Genomic DNA, 23,062 nt, shown 5'->3' with positions numbered 1-23,062 from the left:
TGTAACACCACAGATAACACAGTGATAACTCTCTGAGTACAGATAATGTAGTAGATGTTACCTGCAGTCCTATGTAACACCACAGATAACACAGTGATAACTCTCTGAGTACAGATAATGTAGTAGATGTTACCTGCAGTCCTATGTAACACCACAGATAACACAGTGATAACTCTCTGAGTACAGATAATGTAGTAGATGTTACCTGCAGTCCTATGTAACACCACAGACAACACAGTGATAACTCTCTGAGTACAGATAATGTAGTAGATGTTACCTGCAGTCCTATGTAACACCACAGATAACACAGTGATAACTCTCTGATTACAGATAATGTAGTAGATGTTACCTGCAGTCCTATGTAACACCACAGATAACACAGTGATAACTCTCTGAGTACAGATAATGTAGTAGATGTTACCTGCAGTCCTATGTAACACCACAGATAACACAGTGATAACTCTCTGAGTACAGATAATGTAGTAGATGTTACCTGCAGTCCTATGTAACACCACAGATAACACAGTGATAACTCCCTGAGTACAGATAATGTAGTAGATGTTGCCTGCAGTCCTATGTAACACCACAGATAACACAGTGATAACTCTCTGAGTACAGATAATGTAGTAGTGTAAAGATGCTATTACACGGCCGGAGGAGCTGGGCTCGTTGATCGGCGCTCCTTTGCTCCTTCCACAAGGTGCTATTATGGGGTTGATTCGCTTGTTACTACGATCGCTCGTCCCCATACATTTCCATCATGTCGCCAGCACGTTGTTGTTACACAGGAAGATGTTCTGCCGGTGACTATAATATCTAAGACTGCGTAAACTATGCAATGAGTCGATGAACGAGAGTTTGCCCTATTTACACAGGGCAATTATTGTGAATGCCCGGTAATTGGCCAGTGTAAAAGGGTTCTTACTTGCAGTCCTATGTAACATCACATATAACACACAGTGGTGGCGCAGGTGTTTTCTGCTTTTTTCAGCTGAGCATGTCTTGTATAGATGGATTTGAGTGATTCTGTGTAGCAGGGAATATGATGGCATTACAAAAATAACAGGGACTGTACAAACACTACATCTCCCACAATGCACCACAACAGCATTTTCTGTATAGACCCAGAACGAGATGAAGAAGTACCCTACGGGTATGTGCACACACACTAATTACGTCCGTAATTGACGGACGTATTTCGGCCGCAAGTGCCGGACTGAACACAGTGCAGGGAGCCGGACTCCTAGCATCATACTTATGTACGATGCTAGGAGTCCCTGCCTCTCTGCAGGACAACTGTCCCGTACTGTAATCATGTTTTCAGTACGGGACAGTTGTCCTGCAGCGAGGCAGGGACTCCTAGCATCGTATATAACTATGATGCTAGGAGCCCGGCTCCCTGCACTGTGTTCGGTCCGGGACTTGCAGCCGAAATACGTCCGTCAATTACGGATGTAATTAGTGTGTGTGCACATACCCGTAGTGAGGTTTTGCAGCCGTTTAGCTTACAGTAGAACTTTATCTGCAGCTCTAGGTGTGACTGGAGTATAAGACATGATGTATGTCAGGATCAGTGTCGGGTTCTCACATTCATTTGTTTCCAGTCTCCTTTATCTTCAGTGATGACAATGTAACGATTGTTGATACGTTTCTGTGTGAAGGATGCAGATGATAATATAACAGCTTTCAATTCCGTACAAGTTACAATGCGCCCGACCGAATCCGCTGTCGTTTCAGCTGCGAGAAGTCACAACATGCGGCGCGGTTTGTTTGTGACGATCAGAAAAAAAACCGCTTCTGCGCTGAACGTATCGATACTCTGCAGCACCGGTGATTTATATATGGAAATAATTCTATAACATTATTCATGTCCCGTGCGTCACCCCCCCCCCCCCCCCCCCCCCCCGTCTACAAGTGCCCGCGAGTCGCCAAACATCCCGGACCCCTCCACAACAGGGACCCTTCTCTACAGAGATGACGGAGTCCCATTCATAAAGAGAGTCCTAAAGACTCTTGTAATAAGGTGACAGATTACACCCGTCCCAAGTCGACTTCTCCGCACACTACACAATCTGCAGCCACTGCTAAGGCCGCTCTCACACGGTTGTATTTTGCATCAGTATTTATAAAACCAGGAAGGCAAAATATACAGGGAACAAGGATAATGGACAGATTTGTACCTTCCGTGTTTTGGACCCAATCCTAGTTTTGGCTTCCAAAAAGTGATGAAAAATCTGATGTATATTCTGCAGTGTGAATGAGGTCTTATGCCGACTAATTCACATCATCTGAGTAGAAGAAATGTCATGTCTTCCGTTTATAAAGCTTGATCATCGTATATTAAGATTGTAACTTTCTGATATCCTATGTTTCACAGCTGAGTGTTTGTTACAATGTATCAGTTTAGACAATTCTCTGTTCGATAAACGCATGGGCAGCACAGATCTGTCTCTCTTGTCCTGATCGCTTGTTACGTTAAGTGCACTGATACATTGTAACAGCCTGGATTCCAGACTGTTTATACCACACTGGATGCGATTGTAACAGATCCTCAGATGTTTGAGCAGGACTTGGTCAGGATGGATTTCAGCCTCTAAATGTAAACAAATTCACTGACAGCAAGCAGGTGATCCACTCTTCTGTCCGCTTTATATGGGTTTGTCCACTTCTGTGGGTTCTGTTGTGACCGGGGCCTGTGATGGCGGGAGACCTGGGATTCCCCGGAGGGGCCCCCGGTGTATCGGTCTGACCCTGCTGATGCCCGATTTAGCAATGTCTGGTGCTGCGGGGCTGGAGGTATCCGGAGCATCCGCTGTGCGTGTATAAGTGGCCCTGCGGGGGGTTAAGGGCCCATGTGAGGCCGCTGCCGGTTCGGAGCCAGGCTATAGGCAGCACATGAATGGCAGCGTGTCCCCTCCCCCGTCTCTCCAGTCTCCGGAGTTCTTTTCCTCCTCGCCGGCTTCTCTTGAAGGGATTTGTGCTAATAAAGCCGCTCGACATCTCCAGGAAGGGATTTGGGGCTAAATGAAAGGACGCGGTTTTGTTTCCCAGTTAAGGTCTTTCCAGATGAAGTCCATGGGGGAGGGGGGGGGGCAGGATTTACATAGTAACAAAGGAGATTTATGCGGGTGAAGCCGGGATCGCCCCCTGCAGAGTACGGGGCTCCCCTGGCATATCTGCGGGCACCAGCATTCCTGTATATACCAGGCTGGTACACCATGTATTGGGGGTGGGGGTCACCCATCTCCTGTAGTGGAGTTCCCTCATTGCTGCGGGGTTAACCCCTCCACTGCTGGCTGGACTATGACAGTATATGCATTGTCTGCTCCGCCATGAATCGGGATTAATAGGAATTTCCAAAAGAAGTTCTGCAGCAGTTGGTGCAATAACCTGGATGGAAAGGGACGCGATTCTGGCTGGCAATGGAGAAGCTGTGGCCAATATTAGTGGGGGAGGAGAAGTTGTGGGGGGGGGGGGGGGGGGAGTCCCTGTGGCGTTTTGGCTAAGATGGGGGGGCCGGGTGGCATTTCACTGGCGCTATATGGGGGGTTCTTTTAAGAAACAGTTCTAGTTTTTTATTTCAGCGGTTGATGTTGAGCTCCTATTTTCCCTTCAAAAAGAGGTTCTTCAGCAGCTGAGGTCTGTATTATAAGAGCTGATGTCCCCCATATTGTTGGGGTTCAGTGATCTGTATACAGGTCCTCAGCCAGCGGCCTTGTGCGATATATGGTCACAGACCTCCTCAGCGACTCTTATCATTTACTGGAGGCCGTTATACAGAATAATTATTATTATTATTATCATTATATTATTATTATTATCTTATTATCATTTTATTATTATTATATTATTATTGACACTCCTCTATTATAACCACAACTCCATCCTCTGTTTAGCAATACTTATCCGATACTGATCTTCTTCTCCAGTCACAACCAGAGCTGCATTCACAATTCCACAGACTGTTGCTTGGAATTCTGCAGACACACCCAGAACAGCTCCGCTATTATCTATGCACCGCACACTGCTGTATTGCATTGCTGTTGATGTAGTGTTTTCTGGCCTAGAAGAACGAAATGACAATATTTAGCTGAAGGAGTTTGACATTAATATCTACGTATTGCGCCATTTTTCTCTCGGTGACCCGCACTGCTGAATGTTGTGGGGAATGTGTCGGTATTTGTGTTACAATGTTGCCACTGCTGGATCCGGCCTGTCAGTTGTAACCTGTATCGACGCGTTTATTTTACACATCGGTCAGACCGGCGCAGGTCGGGATATATCCGCGTTAATCCCGCCATTTTGTCATACCGTCTCCGGGGTTGAAACCGGAAAATCGTCTTCATGTGAATATTCATATAAATACGCGGGCGCCCGCGCGGCTCCGCTGCACCCCCCAGTCCGCCTAGTAAAATAATCTCTCAGCGCTGACCTTTTGGGGTCACATATATAGGTCGGTTTCTCTCCCCGCGCCGCACGTCTGACATGTTGATTCATGAGCGTATGGAAATTTCCTTCTTGTGACTTGCTCTGCTCGTCCTCGCTCCGCTCCCGGCGGAAAATGAAGGATGTTCCCTGACAGTTTGGGACCAAAAGTCTCTCTATTGTTCCGATGGCCGGGACTTTCAGCAGATCTACGAGGTGGTGTCGCCCTCCCGAGCGCAAGCAAAGGGTCTGCGGCCGCTGGTTAAAGGCGATGCCCCCCTCCTCCTCTCCATCCGCTGCGTCCACTGACCGCTATTACCATGACGTCCCGCAGCAGGATCGGTGATCTCTCTTCTTGCTCCTCCCACTTCATGTATTCTGCAGGTCGTGTTGGTTCCGGTTGCTTAGCAACCTCTTGTCTTCCTGACTCGGTGACTACCTTGTGGCTCCATGTTTAGTGGTGATCACAGGTCATTGTTTCTGCTGTACAAGAGACTTCTTCTTCACTCTGCGCTGACTTGACTTAGGTCTCTGGGTGAAGTTACTGTCATACATGCCGTTTCATGAAAAGAAAAACAAAGTGATGTCATCTATGGGAAGGGTTTGGTTCTTTGTTTGGTACATCCACTATTACAGGTTCTCAGATACTCTTGACATATACTAGCTGGGAAATGGATGATCTGTTCAATTACGTACAGTCGTAGCAGTGACGTCATAACCGTGGTCTGTCTGCACTTATACGTCATCCATGTGGACCAGAGACAACATAGACTTGTGTCAGGGGTCGAATATGGGGAAACAGCACCCCTCTCATCCATAGGATGTGCCTGGTATTGCAGCTCATGCCCATTCAACTGAGCACCAGACGCAGCCGTGTCCACGTGCAACACTGTATAATCCTGGACCACGCCTTTACCACACGCTGTAAATGAGGGGAAGTCTTAAAGGGAAGGTTCATCTTCGCAACCAATGTTTGTAGTGTTCCAATGCACCTCAAATAAAAAATGAAATAATTTAGCAAATACTCTTAAAGGGGTGTTCCATCAGGACCGCTCCTATCCATATGTATTATTAAGGCATCTGGACTTCATAGAGGGGGGGGTCCCCCAGAATGAAGAGCCGCTGTAGTGGACCTGACACGTCTATGACATCACATGGTAGGACATTCATATAAATGTGTGGCCCTTGTCCTCGAGTCACACTCGCTCCTGTCCGTGCCCATTTGGTACATCAGCAAGAAGTAGGGAACACATGGATGGAAATATGAGGGCAGGAACAGACGACACCGGGTCTGTTTGTAGTCTGTTACCATGGAAATACATAGATTTACACAGAAGCTGTAGACACGACGATAGATTTTTAATTAAGATTTTTTCCAAAGTTGCTTCATGGAACAAAAAAATAGATAAATAGTTTGTGATATTGGACTTTCCAAGGAACACTCCAACTGCAGTCCCTCTCCATCTGTGGGGGCGCTTCTCTACCTGGCATTGCTGGGTTTTCTGTGCCTGGGGGCTCCATATACACAGGGGTAAAACTTACAGGGGTGCACTTAGTGTAGGGTCCGAGGGGCGGAGCATGACACAGGATTCAAAGAATACCAAGGACCGGCTCCGCCCTATCAGACTCGGCCCCTGGCCTCTTGCAGGTGGAGGTGACCCTTGGGGCGGTTCTCTGTTCACACTCATGTCCTTGGCTGCAAGATATACCCCCCGGACCATAGGGATTGTTATGGAGCCGCTGCTCTCCTGTCTAAGGGCCCCACATGTGCCCTCGCAGCATTGCATGTCCCTCATCGCAGGGTGCTCGTTCCTCTGTGTCAGCGCTCTCCATGGCAGCCGCTGCGCTTACAGTTCAATTAAAAGGAGTCAATTATTCTTTGTTGCGTTTCTCGGCGAGCTGCTAACGTCTCGCTTCTCACCTTCCCTGCTAATTGCACATCGTTTTAGCTGAAACGTTTTTCAGTTCAGCATCAAGCGCCACTTTCCTGCCTCTCCCGCTACCGGCTCGATAATGAATGGCGGATCACTCAGTGGAAGAAGCGGCCTGTCTGATTAGTGGATAAGTATAGCCTGTCTGTACAGTAACAGAGCAAACCTTCTGTGGTGGGAGATGATGAGGCTTGTAGTTCCCCCTTCACTTACTCTTTATATACACTTTATATATATATATATATAGAACGTTGTAGGGACTGAACCGGAAGCGATCGGTCCCTAATATTTGGAAGCTGTCTGTACGCATCTAGTACATTGCAAAAATATGTGCACCCCCCTTGTTATTAGTGGATTCAGCAATATCAGACATACTGACTGCGAATAGGTGCAGAGAATCACATATATACCGCCATGTTATCTACGTAGGCAGGAGAGGGGGTTGGGGAGATAACAGGCCTGGAAGGTGGCGGGGGTGGACACAGTAGGCAGGACCGGTTGCAGGTGGACACCGTAGGCATGGTGGGTTGACTCCGTAGGCAGGACAGGTTGCAGGTGGAGACAGTAGGCAAGGTGGGTTGACACCATAGGCAGGACAGTTGCAGGTGGAGACAGTAGGCATGGTGGGTTGACTCTGTAGGCAGGACAGGTTGCAGGTGGAGACAGTAGGCATGGTGGGTTGACTCCGTAGGCAGGACAGGTTGCAGGTGGAGACAGTAGGCAAGGTGGGTTGACACCATAGGCAGGACAGTTGCAGGTGGAGACAGTAGGCATGGTGGGTTGACTCTGTAGGCAGGACAGGCTACAGGTGGAGACAGTAGGCATGGTGGGTTGACTCCATAGGCAGGACAGGTTGCAGGTAGAAACAGTAGGCATGGTGGGTTGACTCCGTAGGCAGGACAGGTTGCAGGTGGAGACAGTAGGCAGGGTGGGTGGACACAGTAGGCAGGACAGGTTGCAGGTGGAGACAGTAGGCATGGTGGGTGGAGATAAGTAACAGAAGGTAGAGACTGTCGGGTGTGAACGCGAGTCTGTCGGATGATCTGTATAGAACACAATAGGTCAGAATTGTGATCTGTGACTGTTGGTTTCTTTATAACACACACTGATTGATTGATTGATTGATTGATTGATTGATTTTTAATTTCTCTTTTTATAAAGATTTCCAGAAGAAGCAGCCAGAAGATGACTCCGCCCCCAGCACAAGCAGCAGCCAATCAGACCTATTCCCCAGCGAGATAAACAGCGACAACGGAAATACCTCTATACCCACGCAGAGCAGTAGTCCCAGCCGTAGTCCCAGCCGTAGTCCCAGCCAGCCGCTCTCGACAGACCTGAATGTAGCTTCTCCCAGTGACGAGGAATGTAAGAGAAATGTTTCTTCTATTAATTGCTTGTGAACTTTTGATAATTATTTTGTATTTCCTGCGAGCCCCGGTCAGTGTTATACAGGTTCCATATAATACAGGGTTACATCATGTCTTATACTCTAGTCACATCCAGAGCAGCCGTCTCAATCATGCCTGACTGCAGTTGCCTGTGCATGCTCTGCTGTGGTGCGATGTGAAAGATGTCGGCTCCCGCTATAGTACAGAAGAGAGCAAAGCTCTACAGAACTGGACTGCAGAGCGTGCACCGTGCAGACACTGAACCAGCAGCACAATAAAGTAGAGATGTTCGGCTATGTAGCCTGAGAGCTAACAGGAAACCAGCAGAAGTGTTATTGCAGCTTTGGAAGTGACTGGAGCACAATCAGGCAGCTTTGATGCTGCTGACCAGGGCAGAGTTTCTCAATGATCACAGGCACTTGTTCTCTCCGCACAGCCAATGTCCAGTGCTGGAGAAGACCCCCCGGCCCTCCCTGTGAAGCGCTACGGCTTGTGCTTTTTGTACAGCGGAGGGACCGGCACGTTTTTTCACGAGATAATTATGTAACAGATAATTAATGAGTCACACAAAGTATTCATCCTGCGATCACCGAGAACCGATCCTCTGAGGATCCACAACCGGCGCCGTCCCAAACCCCGCTCTGTTCTACCTGATGAATCCATCTCGGAGGACGACGCTCAGTCCTGTATACATATATATGTGTATCAGATCTACATGCAGCACACGCAGTGTATATATATGTATGTGTATCAGATCTACATGCAGCACACGCAGTGTATATATATGTATGTGTATCAGATCTACATGCAGCACACGCAGTATATATATATGTATGTGTATCAGATCTACATGCAGCACACGCAGTATATATATATATATGTGTATCAGATCTACATGCAGCACACGCAGTATATATATATATATGTGTATCAGATCTACATGCAGCACACGCAGTATATATATATATATGTGTATCAGATCTACATGCAGCACACGCAGTATATATATATATGTATGTGTATCAGATCTACATGCAGCACACGCAGTATATATATATATATATGTGTATCAGATCTACATGCAGCACACGCAGTGTATATATATGTATGTGTATCAGATCTACATGCAGCACACGCAGTATATATATATGTATGTGTATCAGATCTACATGCAGTACACGCAGTGTATATATATATGTATGTGTATCAGATCTACATGCAGTACACGCAGTGTATATATATATATATGTATGTGTATCAGATCTACATGCAGCACACGCAGTATATATATATGTATGTATCAGATCTACATGCAGCACACGCAGTATATATATATGTATGTATGTGTATCAGATCTACATGCAGCACACGCAGTATATATATATATGTGTATCAGATCTACATGCAGCACACGCAGTATATATATATATGTATGTGTATCAGATCTACATGCAGCACACGCAGTGTATATATATATGTATGTGTATCAGATCTACATGCAGCACACGCAGTATATATATATATGTATGTGTATCAGATCTACATGCAGCACACGCAGTGTATATATATATGTATGTGTATCAGATCTACATGCAGCACACGCAGTGTATATATATATATGTGTATCAGATCTACATGCAGCACACGCAGTATATATATATATATGTGTATCAGATCTACATGCAGCACACGCAGTGTATATATATGTATGTGTATCAGATCTACATGCAGCACACGCAGTGTATATATATGTATGTGTATCAGATCTACATGCAGCACACGCAGTATATATATATGTATGTGTATCAGATCTACATGCAGCACACGCAGTATATATATATATATGTGTATCAGATCTACATGCAGCACACGCAGTGTATATATATGTATGTGTATCAGATCTACATGCAGCACACGCAGTATATATATATATATATGTGTATCAGATCTACATGCAGCACACGCAGTATATATATATATGTATGTGTATCAGATCTACATGCAGCACACGCAGTGTATATATATATGTATGTGTATCAGATCTACATGCAGCACACGCAGTGTATATATATATATGTGTATCAGATCTACATGCAGCACACGCAGTATATATATATATATATGTGTATCAGATCTACATGCAGCACACGCAGTATATATATATATGTATGTGTATCAGATCTACATGCAGCACACGCAGTGTATATATATATGTATGTGTATCAGATCTACATGCAGCACACGCAGTGTATATATATATATGTGTATCAGATCTACATGCAGCACACGCAGTATATATATATATATGTGTATCAGATCTACATGCAGCACACGCAGTATATATATATGTATGTGTATCAGATCTACATGCAGCACACGCAGTGTATATATATGTATGTGTATCAGATCTACATGCAGCACACGCAGTATATATATATATATGTGTATCAGATCTACATGCAGCACACGCAGTATATATATATATATGTGTATCAGATCTACATGCAGCACACGCAGTATATATATATATGTGTATCAGATCTACATGCAGCACACGCAGTATATATATATGTATGTGTATCAGATCTACATGCAGCACACGCAGTATATATATATATATGTGTATCAGATCTACATGCAGCACACGCAGTATATATATATGTATGTGTATCAGATCTACATGCAGCACACGCAGTATATATATATGTATGTGTATCAGATCTACATGCAGCACACGCAGTATATATATATGTATGTGTATCAGATCTACATGCAGCACACGCAGTATATATATATGTATGTGTATCAGATCTACATGCAGCACACGCAGTATATATATATGTATGTGTATCAGATCTACATGCAGCACACGCAGTATATATATATGTATGTGTATCAGATCTACATGCAGCACACGCAGTGTATATATATGTATGTGTATCAGATCTACATGCAGCACACGCAGTATATATATATATGTATGTGTATCAGATCTACATGCAGCACACGCAGTATATATATATGTATGTGTATCAGATCTACATGCAGCACACGCAGTATATATATATATATATGTGTATCAGATCTACATGCAGCACACGCAGTGTATATATATATATGTATGTGTATCAGATCTACATGCAGCACACGCAGTGTATATATATATATGTGTATCAGATCTACATGCAGCACACGCAGTATATATATATATATGTGTATCAGATCTACATGCAGCACACGCAGTATATATATATATATGTGTATCAGATCTACATGCAGCACACGCAGTATATATATATATATATGTGTATCAGATCTACATGCAGCACACGCAGTATATATATATGTATGTGTATCAGATCTACATGCAGCACACGCAGTATATATATATATATGTGTATCAGATCTACATGCAGCACACGCAGTATATATATATATATGTGTATCAGATCTACATGCAGCACACGCAGTATATATATATGTATGTGTATCAGATCTACATGCAGCACACGCAGTATATATATATGTATGTGTATCAGATCTACATGCAGCACACGCAGTGTATATATATGTATGTGTATCAGATCTACATGCAGCACACGCAGTATATATATATATATGTGTATCAGATCTACATGCAGCACACGCAGTATATATATGTATGTGTATCAGATCTACATGCAGCACACGCAGTATATATATGTATGTGTATCAGATCTACATGCAGCACACGCAGTGTATATATATATATGTATGTGTATCAGATCTACATGCAGCACACGCAGTATATATATATATATATATGTGTATCAGATCTACATGCAGCACACGCAGTGTATATATATGTATGTGTATCAGATCTACATGCAGCACACGCAGTATATATATATGTATGTGTATCAGATCTACATGCAGCACACGCAGTGTATATATATATATGTGTATCAGATCTACATGCAGCACACGCAGTATATATATATGTATGTGTATCAGATCTACATGCAGCACACGCAGTATATATATATGTATGTGTATCAGATCTACATGCAGCACACGCAGTGTATATATATGTATGTGTATCAGATCTACATGCAGCACACGCAGTATATATATATATGTGTGTATCAGATCTACATGCAGCACACGCAGTATATATATATGTATGTGTATCAGATCTACATGCAGCACACGCAGTATATATATATGTATGTGTATCAGATCTACATGCAGCACACGCAGTATATATATATGTATGTGTATCAGATCTACATGCAGCACACGCAGTATATATATATATGTATGTGTATCAGATCTACATGCAGCACACGCAGTATATATATATGTATGTGTATCAGATCTACATGCAGCACACGCAGTATATATATATGTATGTGTATCAGATCTACATGCAGCACACGCAGTATATATATATGTATGTGTATCAGATCTACATGCAGCACACGCAGTATATATATATATATATGTGTATCAGATCTACATGCAGCACACGCAGTGTATATATATGTATGTGTATCAGATCTACATGCAGCACACGCAGTGTATATATATGTATGTGTATCAGATCTACATGCAGCACACGCAGTGTATATATATGTATGTGTATCAGATCTACATGCAGCACACGCAGTATATATATATATATGTGTATCAGATCTACATGCAGCACACGCAGTATATATATATGTGTATGTGTATCAGATCTACATGCAGCACACGCAGTGTATATATATGTATGTGTATCAGATCTACATGCAGCACACGCAGTATATATATATATATGTGTATCAGATCTACATGCAGCACACGCAGTGTATATATATGTATGTGTATCAGATCTACATGCAGCACACGCAGTATATATATATATATATGTGTATCAGATCTACATGCAGCACACGCAGTGTATATATATATGTATGTGTATCAGATCTACATGCAGCACACGCAGTATATATATATATGTGTATCAGATCTACATGCAGCACACGCAGTATATATATATGTATGTGTATCAGATCTACATGCAGCACACGCAGTATATATATATGTATGTGTATCAGATCTACATGCAGCACACGCAGTATATATATATGTATGTGTATCAGATCTACATGCAGCACACGCAGTGTATATATATATATATGTGTATCAGATCTACATGCAGCACACGCAGTGTATATATATATGTATGTGTATCAGATCTACATGCAGCACACGCAGTATATATATATGTATGTGTATCAGATCTACATGCAGCACACGCAGTGTATATATATATATGTGTATCAGATCTACATGCAGCACACGCAGTATATATATATATGTATGTGTATCAGATCTACATGCAGCACACGCAGTATATATATATGTATGTGTATCAGATCTACATGCAGCACACGCAGTGTATATATATATATGTGTATCAGATCTACATGCAGCACACGCAGTGTATATATATATGTGTATCAGATCTACATGCAGCACACGCAGTGTATATATATGTATGTGTATCAGATCTACATGCAGCACACGCAGTATATATATATATATGTGTATCAGATCTACATGCAGCACACGCAGTATATATATATGTATGTGTATCAGATCTACATGCAGCACACGCAGTATATATATATGTATGTGTATCAGATCTACATGCAGCACACGCAGTATATATATATATATATGTGTGTATCAGATCTACATGCAGCACACGCAGTATATATATATATATATGTGTGTATCAGATCTACATGCAGCACACGCAGTATATATATGTGTATCAGATCTACATGCAGCACACGCAGTATATATATATGTATGTGTATCAGATCTACATGCAGCACACGCAGTATATATATATATGTGTATCAGATCTACATGCAGCACACGCAGTATATATATATGTATGTGTATCAGATCTACATGCAGCACACGCAGTATATATATATATGTGTATCAGATCTACATGCAGCACACGCAGTATATATATATGTATGTGTATCAGATCTACATGCAGCACACGCAGTATATATATATATATGTGTATCAGATCTACATGCAGCACACGCAGTATATATATATGTATGTGTATCAGATCTACATGCAGCACACGCAGTATATATATATATATATGTGTGTATCAGATCTACATGCAGCACACGCAGTATATATATATGTATGTGTATCAGATCTACATGCAGCACACGCAGTATATATATATGTATGTGTATCAGATCTACATGCAGCACACGCAGTATATATATATGTATGTGTATCAGATCTACATGCAGCACACGCAGTATATATATATATGTATGTGTATCAGATCTACATGCAGCACACGCAGTATATATATATATATGTGTATCAGATCTACATGCAGCACACGCAGTATATATATATATATATGTGTATCAGATCTACATGCAGCACACGTAGTATATATATATATGTATGTGTATCAGATCTACATGCAGCACACGCAGTATATATATATATGTATGTGTATCAGATCTACATGCAGCACACGCAGTGTATATATATATATATGTGTATCAGATCTACATGCAGCACACGCAGTATATATATATGTATGTGTATCAGATCTACATGCAGCACACGCAGTATATATATATGTATGTGTATCAGATCTACATGCAGCACACGCAGTATATATATATGTATGTGTATCAGATCTACATGCAGCACACGCAGTGTATATATATGTATGTGTATCAGATCTACATGCAGCACACGCAGTATATATATATATGTATGTGTATCAGATCTACATGCAGCACACGCAGTATATATATATATATGTGTGTATCAGATCTACATGCAGCACACGCAGTATATATATATGTATGTGTATCAGATCTACATGCAGCACACGCAGTGTATATATATGTATGTGTATCAGATCTACATGCAGCACACGCAGTATATATATATGTATGTGTATCAGATCTACATGCAGCACACGCAGTATATATATGTGTATCAGATCTACATGCAGCACACGCAGTATATATATATGTATGTGTATCAGATCTACATGCAGCACACGCAGTATATATATATATATGTGTATCAGATCTACATGCAGCACACGCAGTATATATATATGTATGTGTATCAGATCTACATGCAGCACACGCAGTATATATATATATATGTGTATCAGATCTACATGCAGCACACGCAGTATATATATATGTATGTGTATCAGATCTACATGCAGCACACGCAGTATATATATATATGTATGTGTATCAGATCTACATGCAGCACACGCAGTATATATATATATATGTGTATCAGATCTACATGCAGCACACGCAGTATATATATATATGTGTATCAGATCTACATGCAGCACACGCAGTATATATATATGTATGTGTATCAGATCTACATGCAGCACACGCAGTATATATATATGTGTATCAGATCTACATGCAGCACACGCAGTATATATATATGTATGTGTATCAGATCTACATGCAGCACACGCAGTATATATATATGTATGTGTATCAGATCTACATGCAGCACACGCAGTATATATATATGTATGTGTATCAGATCTACATGCAGCACACGCAGTATATATATATATATATGTGTATCAGATCTACATGCAGCACACGCAGTATATATATATGTATGTGTATCAGATCTACATGCAGCACACGCAGTATATATATATGTATGTGTATCAGATCTACATGCAGCACACGCAGTATATATATATATATGTGTATCAGATCTACATGCAGCACACGCAGTATATATATATGTATGTGTATCAGATCTACATGCAGCACACGCAGTGTATATATATGTATGTGTATCAGATCTACATGCAGCACACGCAGTATATATATATATGTATGTGTATCAGATCTACATGCAGCACACGCAGTGTATATATATGTATGTGTATCAGATCTACATGCAGCACACGCAGTATATATATATATATGTGTATCAGATCTACATGCAGCACACGCAGTATATATATATATATATATGTGTATCAGATCTACATGCAGCACACGCAGTATATATATATATATATGTGTATCAGATCTACATGCAGCACACGCAGTGTATATATATATATGTGTATCAGATCTACATGCAGCACACGCAGTGTATATATATATATGTATGTGTATCAGATCTACATGCAGCACACGCAGTATATATATATATATGTGTATCAGATCTACATGCAGCACACGCAGTGTATATATATATATGTGTATCAGATCTACATGCAGCACACGCAGTATATATATATGTATGTGTATCAGATCTACATGCAGCACACGCAGTATATATATATATGTGTATCAGATCTACATGCAGCACACGCAGTATATATATATGTATGTGTATCAGATCTACATGCAGCACACGCAGTATATATATATGTATGTGTATCAGATCTACATGCAGCACACGCAGTATATATATATATATGTGTATCAGATCTACATGCAGCACACGCAGTATATATATATGTGTATCAGATCTACATGCAGCACACGCAGTATATATATATGTATGTGTATCAGATCTACATGCAGCACACGCAGTATATATATATATATGTGTATCAGATCTACATGCAGCACACGCAGTATATATATATATATGTGTATCAGATCTACATGCAGCACACGCAGTATATATATATATGTATGTGTATCAGATCTACATGCAGCACACGCAGTATATATATATGTATGTGTATCAGATCTACATGCAGCACACGCAGTGTATATATATATGTATGTGTATCAGATCTACATGCAGCACACGCAGTATATATATATGTATGTGTATCAGATCTACATGCAGCACACGCAGTATATATATATATATGTGTATCAGATCTACATGCAGCACACGCAGTATATATATATGTATGTGTATCAGATCTACATGCAGCACACGCAGTGTATATATATATGTATGTGTATCAGATCTACATGCAGCACACGCAGTATATATATATATATGTGTATCAGATCTACATGCAGCACACGCAGTATATATATATGTATGTGTATCAGATCTACATGCAGCACACGCAGTATATATATATATGTATGTGTATCAGATCTACATGCAGCACACGCAGTATATATATATATGTATGTGTATCAGATCTACATGCAGCACACGCAGTATATATATATGTATGTGTATCAGATCTACATGCAGCACACGCAGTGTATATATATATATGTGTATCAGATCTACATGCAGCACACGCAGTGTATATATATATATATATGTGTATCAGATCTACATGCAGCACACGCAGTATATATATATATGTGTATCAGATCTACATGCAGCACACGCAGTATATATATATGTATGTGTATCAGATCTACATGCAGCACACGCAGTATATATATGTATATATATATATGTGTATCAGATCTACATGCAGCACACGCAGTGTATATATATGTATGTGTATCAGATCTACATGCAGCACACGCAGTATATATATATATATGTGTATCAGATCTACATGCAGCACACGCAGTATATATATATGTATGTGTATCAGATCTACATGCAGCACACGCAGTATATATATATGTATGTGTATCAGATCTACATGCAGCACACGCAGTATATATATATGTATGTGTATCAGATCTACATGCAGCACACGCAGTATATATATATATGTATGTGTATCAGATCTACATGCAGCACACGCAGTGTATATATATGTATGTGTATCAGATCTACATGCAGCACACGCAGTATATATATATGTATGTGTATCAGATCTACATGCAGCACACGCAGTATATATATATATATGTGTATCAGATCTACATGCAGCACACGCAGTGTATATATATATGTGTATCAGATCTACATGCAGCACACGCAGTATATATATATGTATGTGTATCAGATCTACATGCAGCACACGCAGTATATATATATATGTATGTGTATCAGATCTACATGCAGCACACGCAGTATATATATATGTATGTGTATCAGATCTACATGCAGCACACGCAGTGTATATATATATATATGTGTATCAGATCTACATGCAGCACACGCAGTATATATATATATGTATGTGTATCAGATCTACATGCAGCACACGCAGTATATATATATATATATGTGTATCAGATCTACATGCAGCACACGCAGTGTATATATATATATGTGTATCAGATCTACATGCAGCACACGCAGTATATATATATGTATGTATGTGTATCAGATCTACATGCAGCACATGCAGTATATATATATATATATGTGTATCAGATCTACATGCAGCACACGCAGTGTATATATATATGTATGTGTATCAGATCTACATGCAGCACACGCAGTATATATATATGTATGTGTATCAGATCTACATGCAGCACACGCAGTATATATATATGTATGTGTATCAGATCTACATGCAGCACACGCAGTATATATATATGTATGTGTATCAGATCTACATGCAGCACACGCAGTATATATATATATGTATGTGTATCAGATCTACATGCAGCACACGCAGTATATATATATATATGTGTATCAGATCTACATGCAGCACACGCAGTATATATATATATGTATGTGTATCAGATCTACATGCAGCACACGCAGTATATATATATATATGTGTATCAGATCTACATGCAGCACACGCAGTATATATATATGTGTGTGTATCAGATCTACATGCAGCACACGCAGTATATATATATATATGTGTATCAGATCTACATGCAGCACACGCAGTGTATATATATGTATGTATGTGTATCAGATCTACATGCAGCACACGCAGTATATATATATATATGTGTATCAGATCTACATGCAGCACACGCAGTGTATATATATATATGTGTATCAGATCTACATGCAGCACACGCAGTATATATATATATGTATGTGTATCAGATCTACATGCAGCACACGCAGTGTATATATATATATATGTATGTGTATCAGATCTACATGCAGCACACGCAGTATATATATATGTATGTGTATCAGATCTACATGCAGCACACGCAGCATATATATATATGTGTATCAGATCTACATGCAGCACACGCAGTATATATATATGTATGTGTATCAGATCTACATGCAGCACACGCAGTATATATATATGTATGTGTATCAGATCTACATGCAGCACACGCAGTATATATATATGTATGTGTATCAGATCTACATGCAGCACACGCAGTATATATATATATATGTATGTGTATCAGATCTACATGCAGCACACGCAGTATATATATATATATGTGTATCAGATCTACATGCAGCACACGCAGTATATATATATATATGTGTATCAGATCTACATGCAGCACACGCAGTATATATATATGTATGTGTATCAGATCTACATGCAGCACACGCAGTATATATATATATATGTGTATCAGATCTACATGCAGCACACGCAGTATATATATATATGTGTATCAGATCTACATGCAGCACACGCAGTATATATATATGTATGTGTATCAGATCTACATGCAGCACACGCAGTGTATATATATATGTGTATCAGATCTACATGCAGCACACGCAGTATATATATATATATATGTGTATCAGATCTACATGCAGCACACGCAGTATATATATATGTATGTGTATCAGATCTACATGCAGCACACGCAGTGTATATATATGTATGTGTATCAGATCTACATGCAGCACACGCAGTATATATATATGTATGTGTATCAGATCTACATGCAGCACACGCAGTATATATATATATATGTATGTGTATCAGATCTACATGCAGCACACGCAGTATATATATATATATGTGTATCAGATCTACATGCAGCACACGCAGTATATATATATATATGTGTATCAGATCTACATGCAGCACACGCAGCATATATATATATGTGTATCAGATCTACATGCAGCACACGCAGTGTATATATATATGTGTATCAGATCTACATGCAGCACACGCAGTATATATATATATATGTGTATCAGATCTACATGCAGCACACGCAGTATATATATATGTATGTGTATCAGATCTACATGCAGCACACGCAGTATATATATATATATGTATGTGTATCAGATCTACATGCAGCACACGCAGCATATATATATATGTGTATCAGATCTACATGCAGCACACGCAGTGTATATATATATGTGTATCAGATCTACATGCAGCACACGCAGTATATATATATATATGTGTATCAGATCTACATGCAGCACACGCAGTATATATATATGTATGTGTATCAGATCTACATGCAGCACACGCAGTATATATATGTATGTGTATCAGATCTACATGCAGCACACGCAGTATATATATATATGTGTATCAGATCTACATGCAGCACACGCAGTATATATATATATGTATGTGTATCAGATCTACATGCAGCACACGCAGTATATATATATGTATGTGTATCAGATCTACATGCAGCACACGCAGTATATATATATGTATGTGTATCAGATCTACATGCAGCACACGCAGTGTATATATATGTATGTGTATCAGATCTACATGCAGCACACGCAGTATATATATATGTATGTGTATCAGATCTACATGCAGCACACGCAGTATATATATATATGTGTATCAGATCTACATGCAGCACACGCAGTATATATATATATATGTGTATCAGATCTACATGCAGCACACGCAGTATATATATATGTATGTGTATCAGATCTACATGCAGCACACGCAGTATATATATATGTATGTGTATCAGATCTACATGCAGCACACGCAGTGTATATATATGTATGTGTATCAGATCTACATGCAGCACACGCAGTATATATATATGTATGTGTATCAGATCTACATGCAGCACACGCAGTATATATATATATGTGTATCAGATCTACATGCAGCACACGCAGTATATATATATGTATGTGTATCAGATCTACATGCAGCACACGCAGTATATATATATGTATGTGTATCAGATCTACATGCAGCACACGCAGTATATATATATGTATGTGTATCAGATCTACATGCAGCACACGCAGTGTATATATATATATATGTAGTATCAGATCTACATGCAGCACACGCAGTATATATATATGTATGTGTATCAGATCTACATGCAGCACACGCAGTATATATATATATGTATGTGTATCAGATCTACATGCAGCACACGCAGTATATATATATATATGTGTATCAGATCTACATGCAGCACACGCAGTATATATATATATGTATGTGTATCAGATCTACATGCAGCACACGCAGTGCATATATATATATGTGTATCAGATCTACATGCAGCACACGCAGTATATATATATATGTATGTGTATCAGATCTACATGCAGCACACGCAGTATATATATATGTATGTGTATCAGATCTACATGCAGCACACGCAGTATATATATATATGTATGTGTATCAGATCTACATGCAGCACACGCAGTGCATATATATATATGTGTATCAGATCTACATGCAGCACACGCAGTATATATATATATATGTGTGTATCAGATCTACATGCAGGCACACGCAGTGTATATATATATATATGTATGTGTATCAGATCTACATGCAGCACACGCAGTATATATATATGTATGTGTATCAGATCTACATGCAGCACACGCAGTATATATATATGTATGTGTATCAGATCTACATGCAGCACACGCAGTATATATATATGTGTGTGTATCAGATCTACATGCAGCACACGCAGTATATATATATATGTATGTGTATCAGATCTACATGCAGCACACGCAGTATATATATATATATGTGTATCAGATCTACATGCAGCACACGCAGTATATATATATATATGTGTGTGTATCAGATCTACATGCAGCACACGCAGTATATATATATGTATGTGTATCAGATCTACATGCAGCACACGCAGTATATATATATGTATGTGTATCAGATCTACATGCAGCACACGCAGTATATATATATATGTATGTGTATCAGATCTACATGCAGCACACGCAGTATATATATATATGTGTGTGTATCAGATCTACATGCAGCACACGCAGTATATATATATGTATGTGTATCAGATCTACATGCAGCACACGCAGTATATATATATATATATGTATGTGTATCAGATCTACATGCAGCACACGCAGTATATATATATATGTGTGTGTATCAGATCTACATGCAGCACACGCAGTATATATATATGTATGTGTATCAGATCTACATGCAGCACACGCAGTATATATATATGTATGTGTATCAGATCTACATGCAGCACACGCAGTATATATATATATGTATGTGTATCAGATCTACATGCAGCACACGCAGTATATATATATATGTGTGTGTATCAGATCTACATGCAGCACACGCAGTGTATATATATGTATGTGTATCAGATCTACATGCAGCACACGCAGTATATATATATGTATGTGTATCAGATCTACATGCAGCACACGCAGTATATATATATATATGTGTATCAGATCTACATGCAGCACACGCAGTATATATATATGTATGTGTATCAGATCTACATGCAGCACACGCAGTGTATATATATGTATATATGTGTATCAGATCTACATGCAGCACACGCAGTATATATATATGTATATATGTGTATCAGATCTACATGCAGCACACGCAGTATATATATATGTATATATGTGTATCAGATCTACATGCAGCACACGCAGTATATATATATGTATGTGTATCAGATCTACATGCAGCACACGCAGTATATATATATATATATATGTGTATCAGATCTACATGCAGCACACGCAGTATATATATATGTATGTGTATCAGATCTACATGCAGCACACGCAGTATATATATATATAGTATGTGTATCAGATCTACATGCAGCACACGCAGTATATATATATGTATGTGTATCAGATCTACATGCAGCACACGCAGTATATATATATATGTATGTGTATCAGATCTACATGCAGCACACGCAGTATATATATATGTATGTGTATCAGATCTACATGCAGCACACGCAGTATATATATATGTATGTGTATCAGATCTACATGCAGCACACGCAGTGTATATATATGTATGTGTATCAGATCTACATGCAGCACACGCAGTATATATATATATATGTATGTGTATCAGATCTACATGCAGCACACGCAGTATATATATGTATGTGTATCAGATCTACATGCAGCACACGCCAGTATATA

The 23,062-nt window shown here is 39.8% G+C and overlaps 1 protein-coding gene across 1 annotated transcript in view; it reads left to right on the top strand.

The window, feature by feature from the left end:
- The window catches only part of ZFAND3 (zinc finger AN1-type containing 3), a 334,693-nt gene that overhangs the window by 127,152 nt on the left and 184,479 nt on the right, over positions 1-23,062 (top strand). Inside the window, exon 3 of the mRNA XM_075863502.1 lies at positions 7,518-7,721. Within this exon, the coding sequence (XP_075719617.1) occupies positions 7,518-7,721 (204 nt within the window). The remainder of the gene's footprint in view (positions 1-7,517; positions 7,722-23,062) is intronic.

This window comes from Rhinoderma darwinii, chromosome 4 (assembly GCF_050947455.1).
Source record: "Rhinoderma darwinii isolate aRhiDar2 chromosome 4, aRhiDar2.hap1, whole genome shotgun sequence".
Classification (NCBI taxonomy): Eukaryota; Metazoa; Chordata; class Amphibia; order Anura; family Rhinodermatidae; genus Rhinoderma; species Rhinoderma darwinii.
The sequence above is the reverse complement of the archived record's forward strand: the minus strand, read 5'-3'. Positions and strand labels throughout refer to the sequence as shown.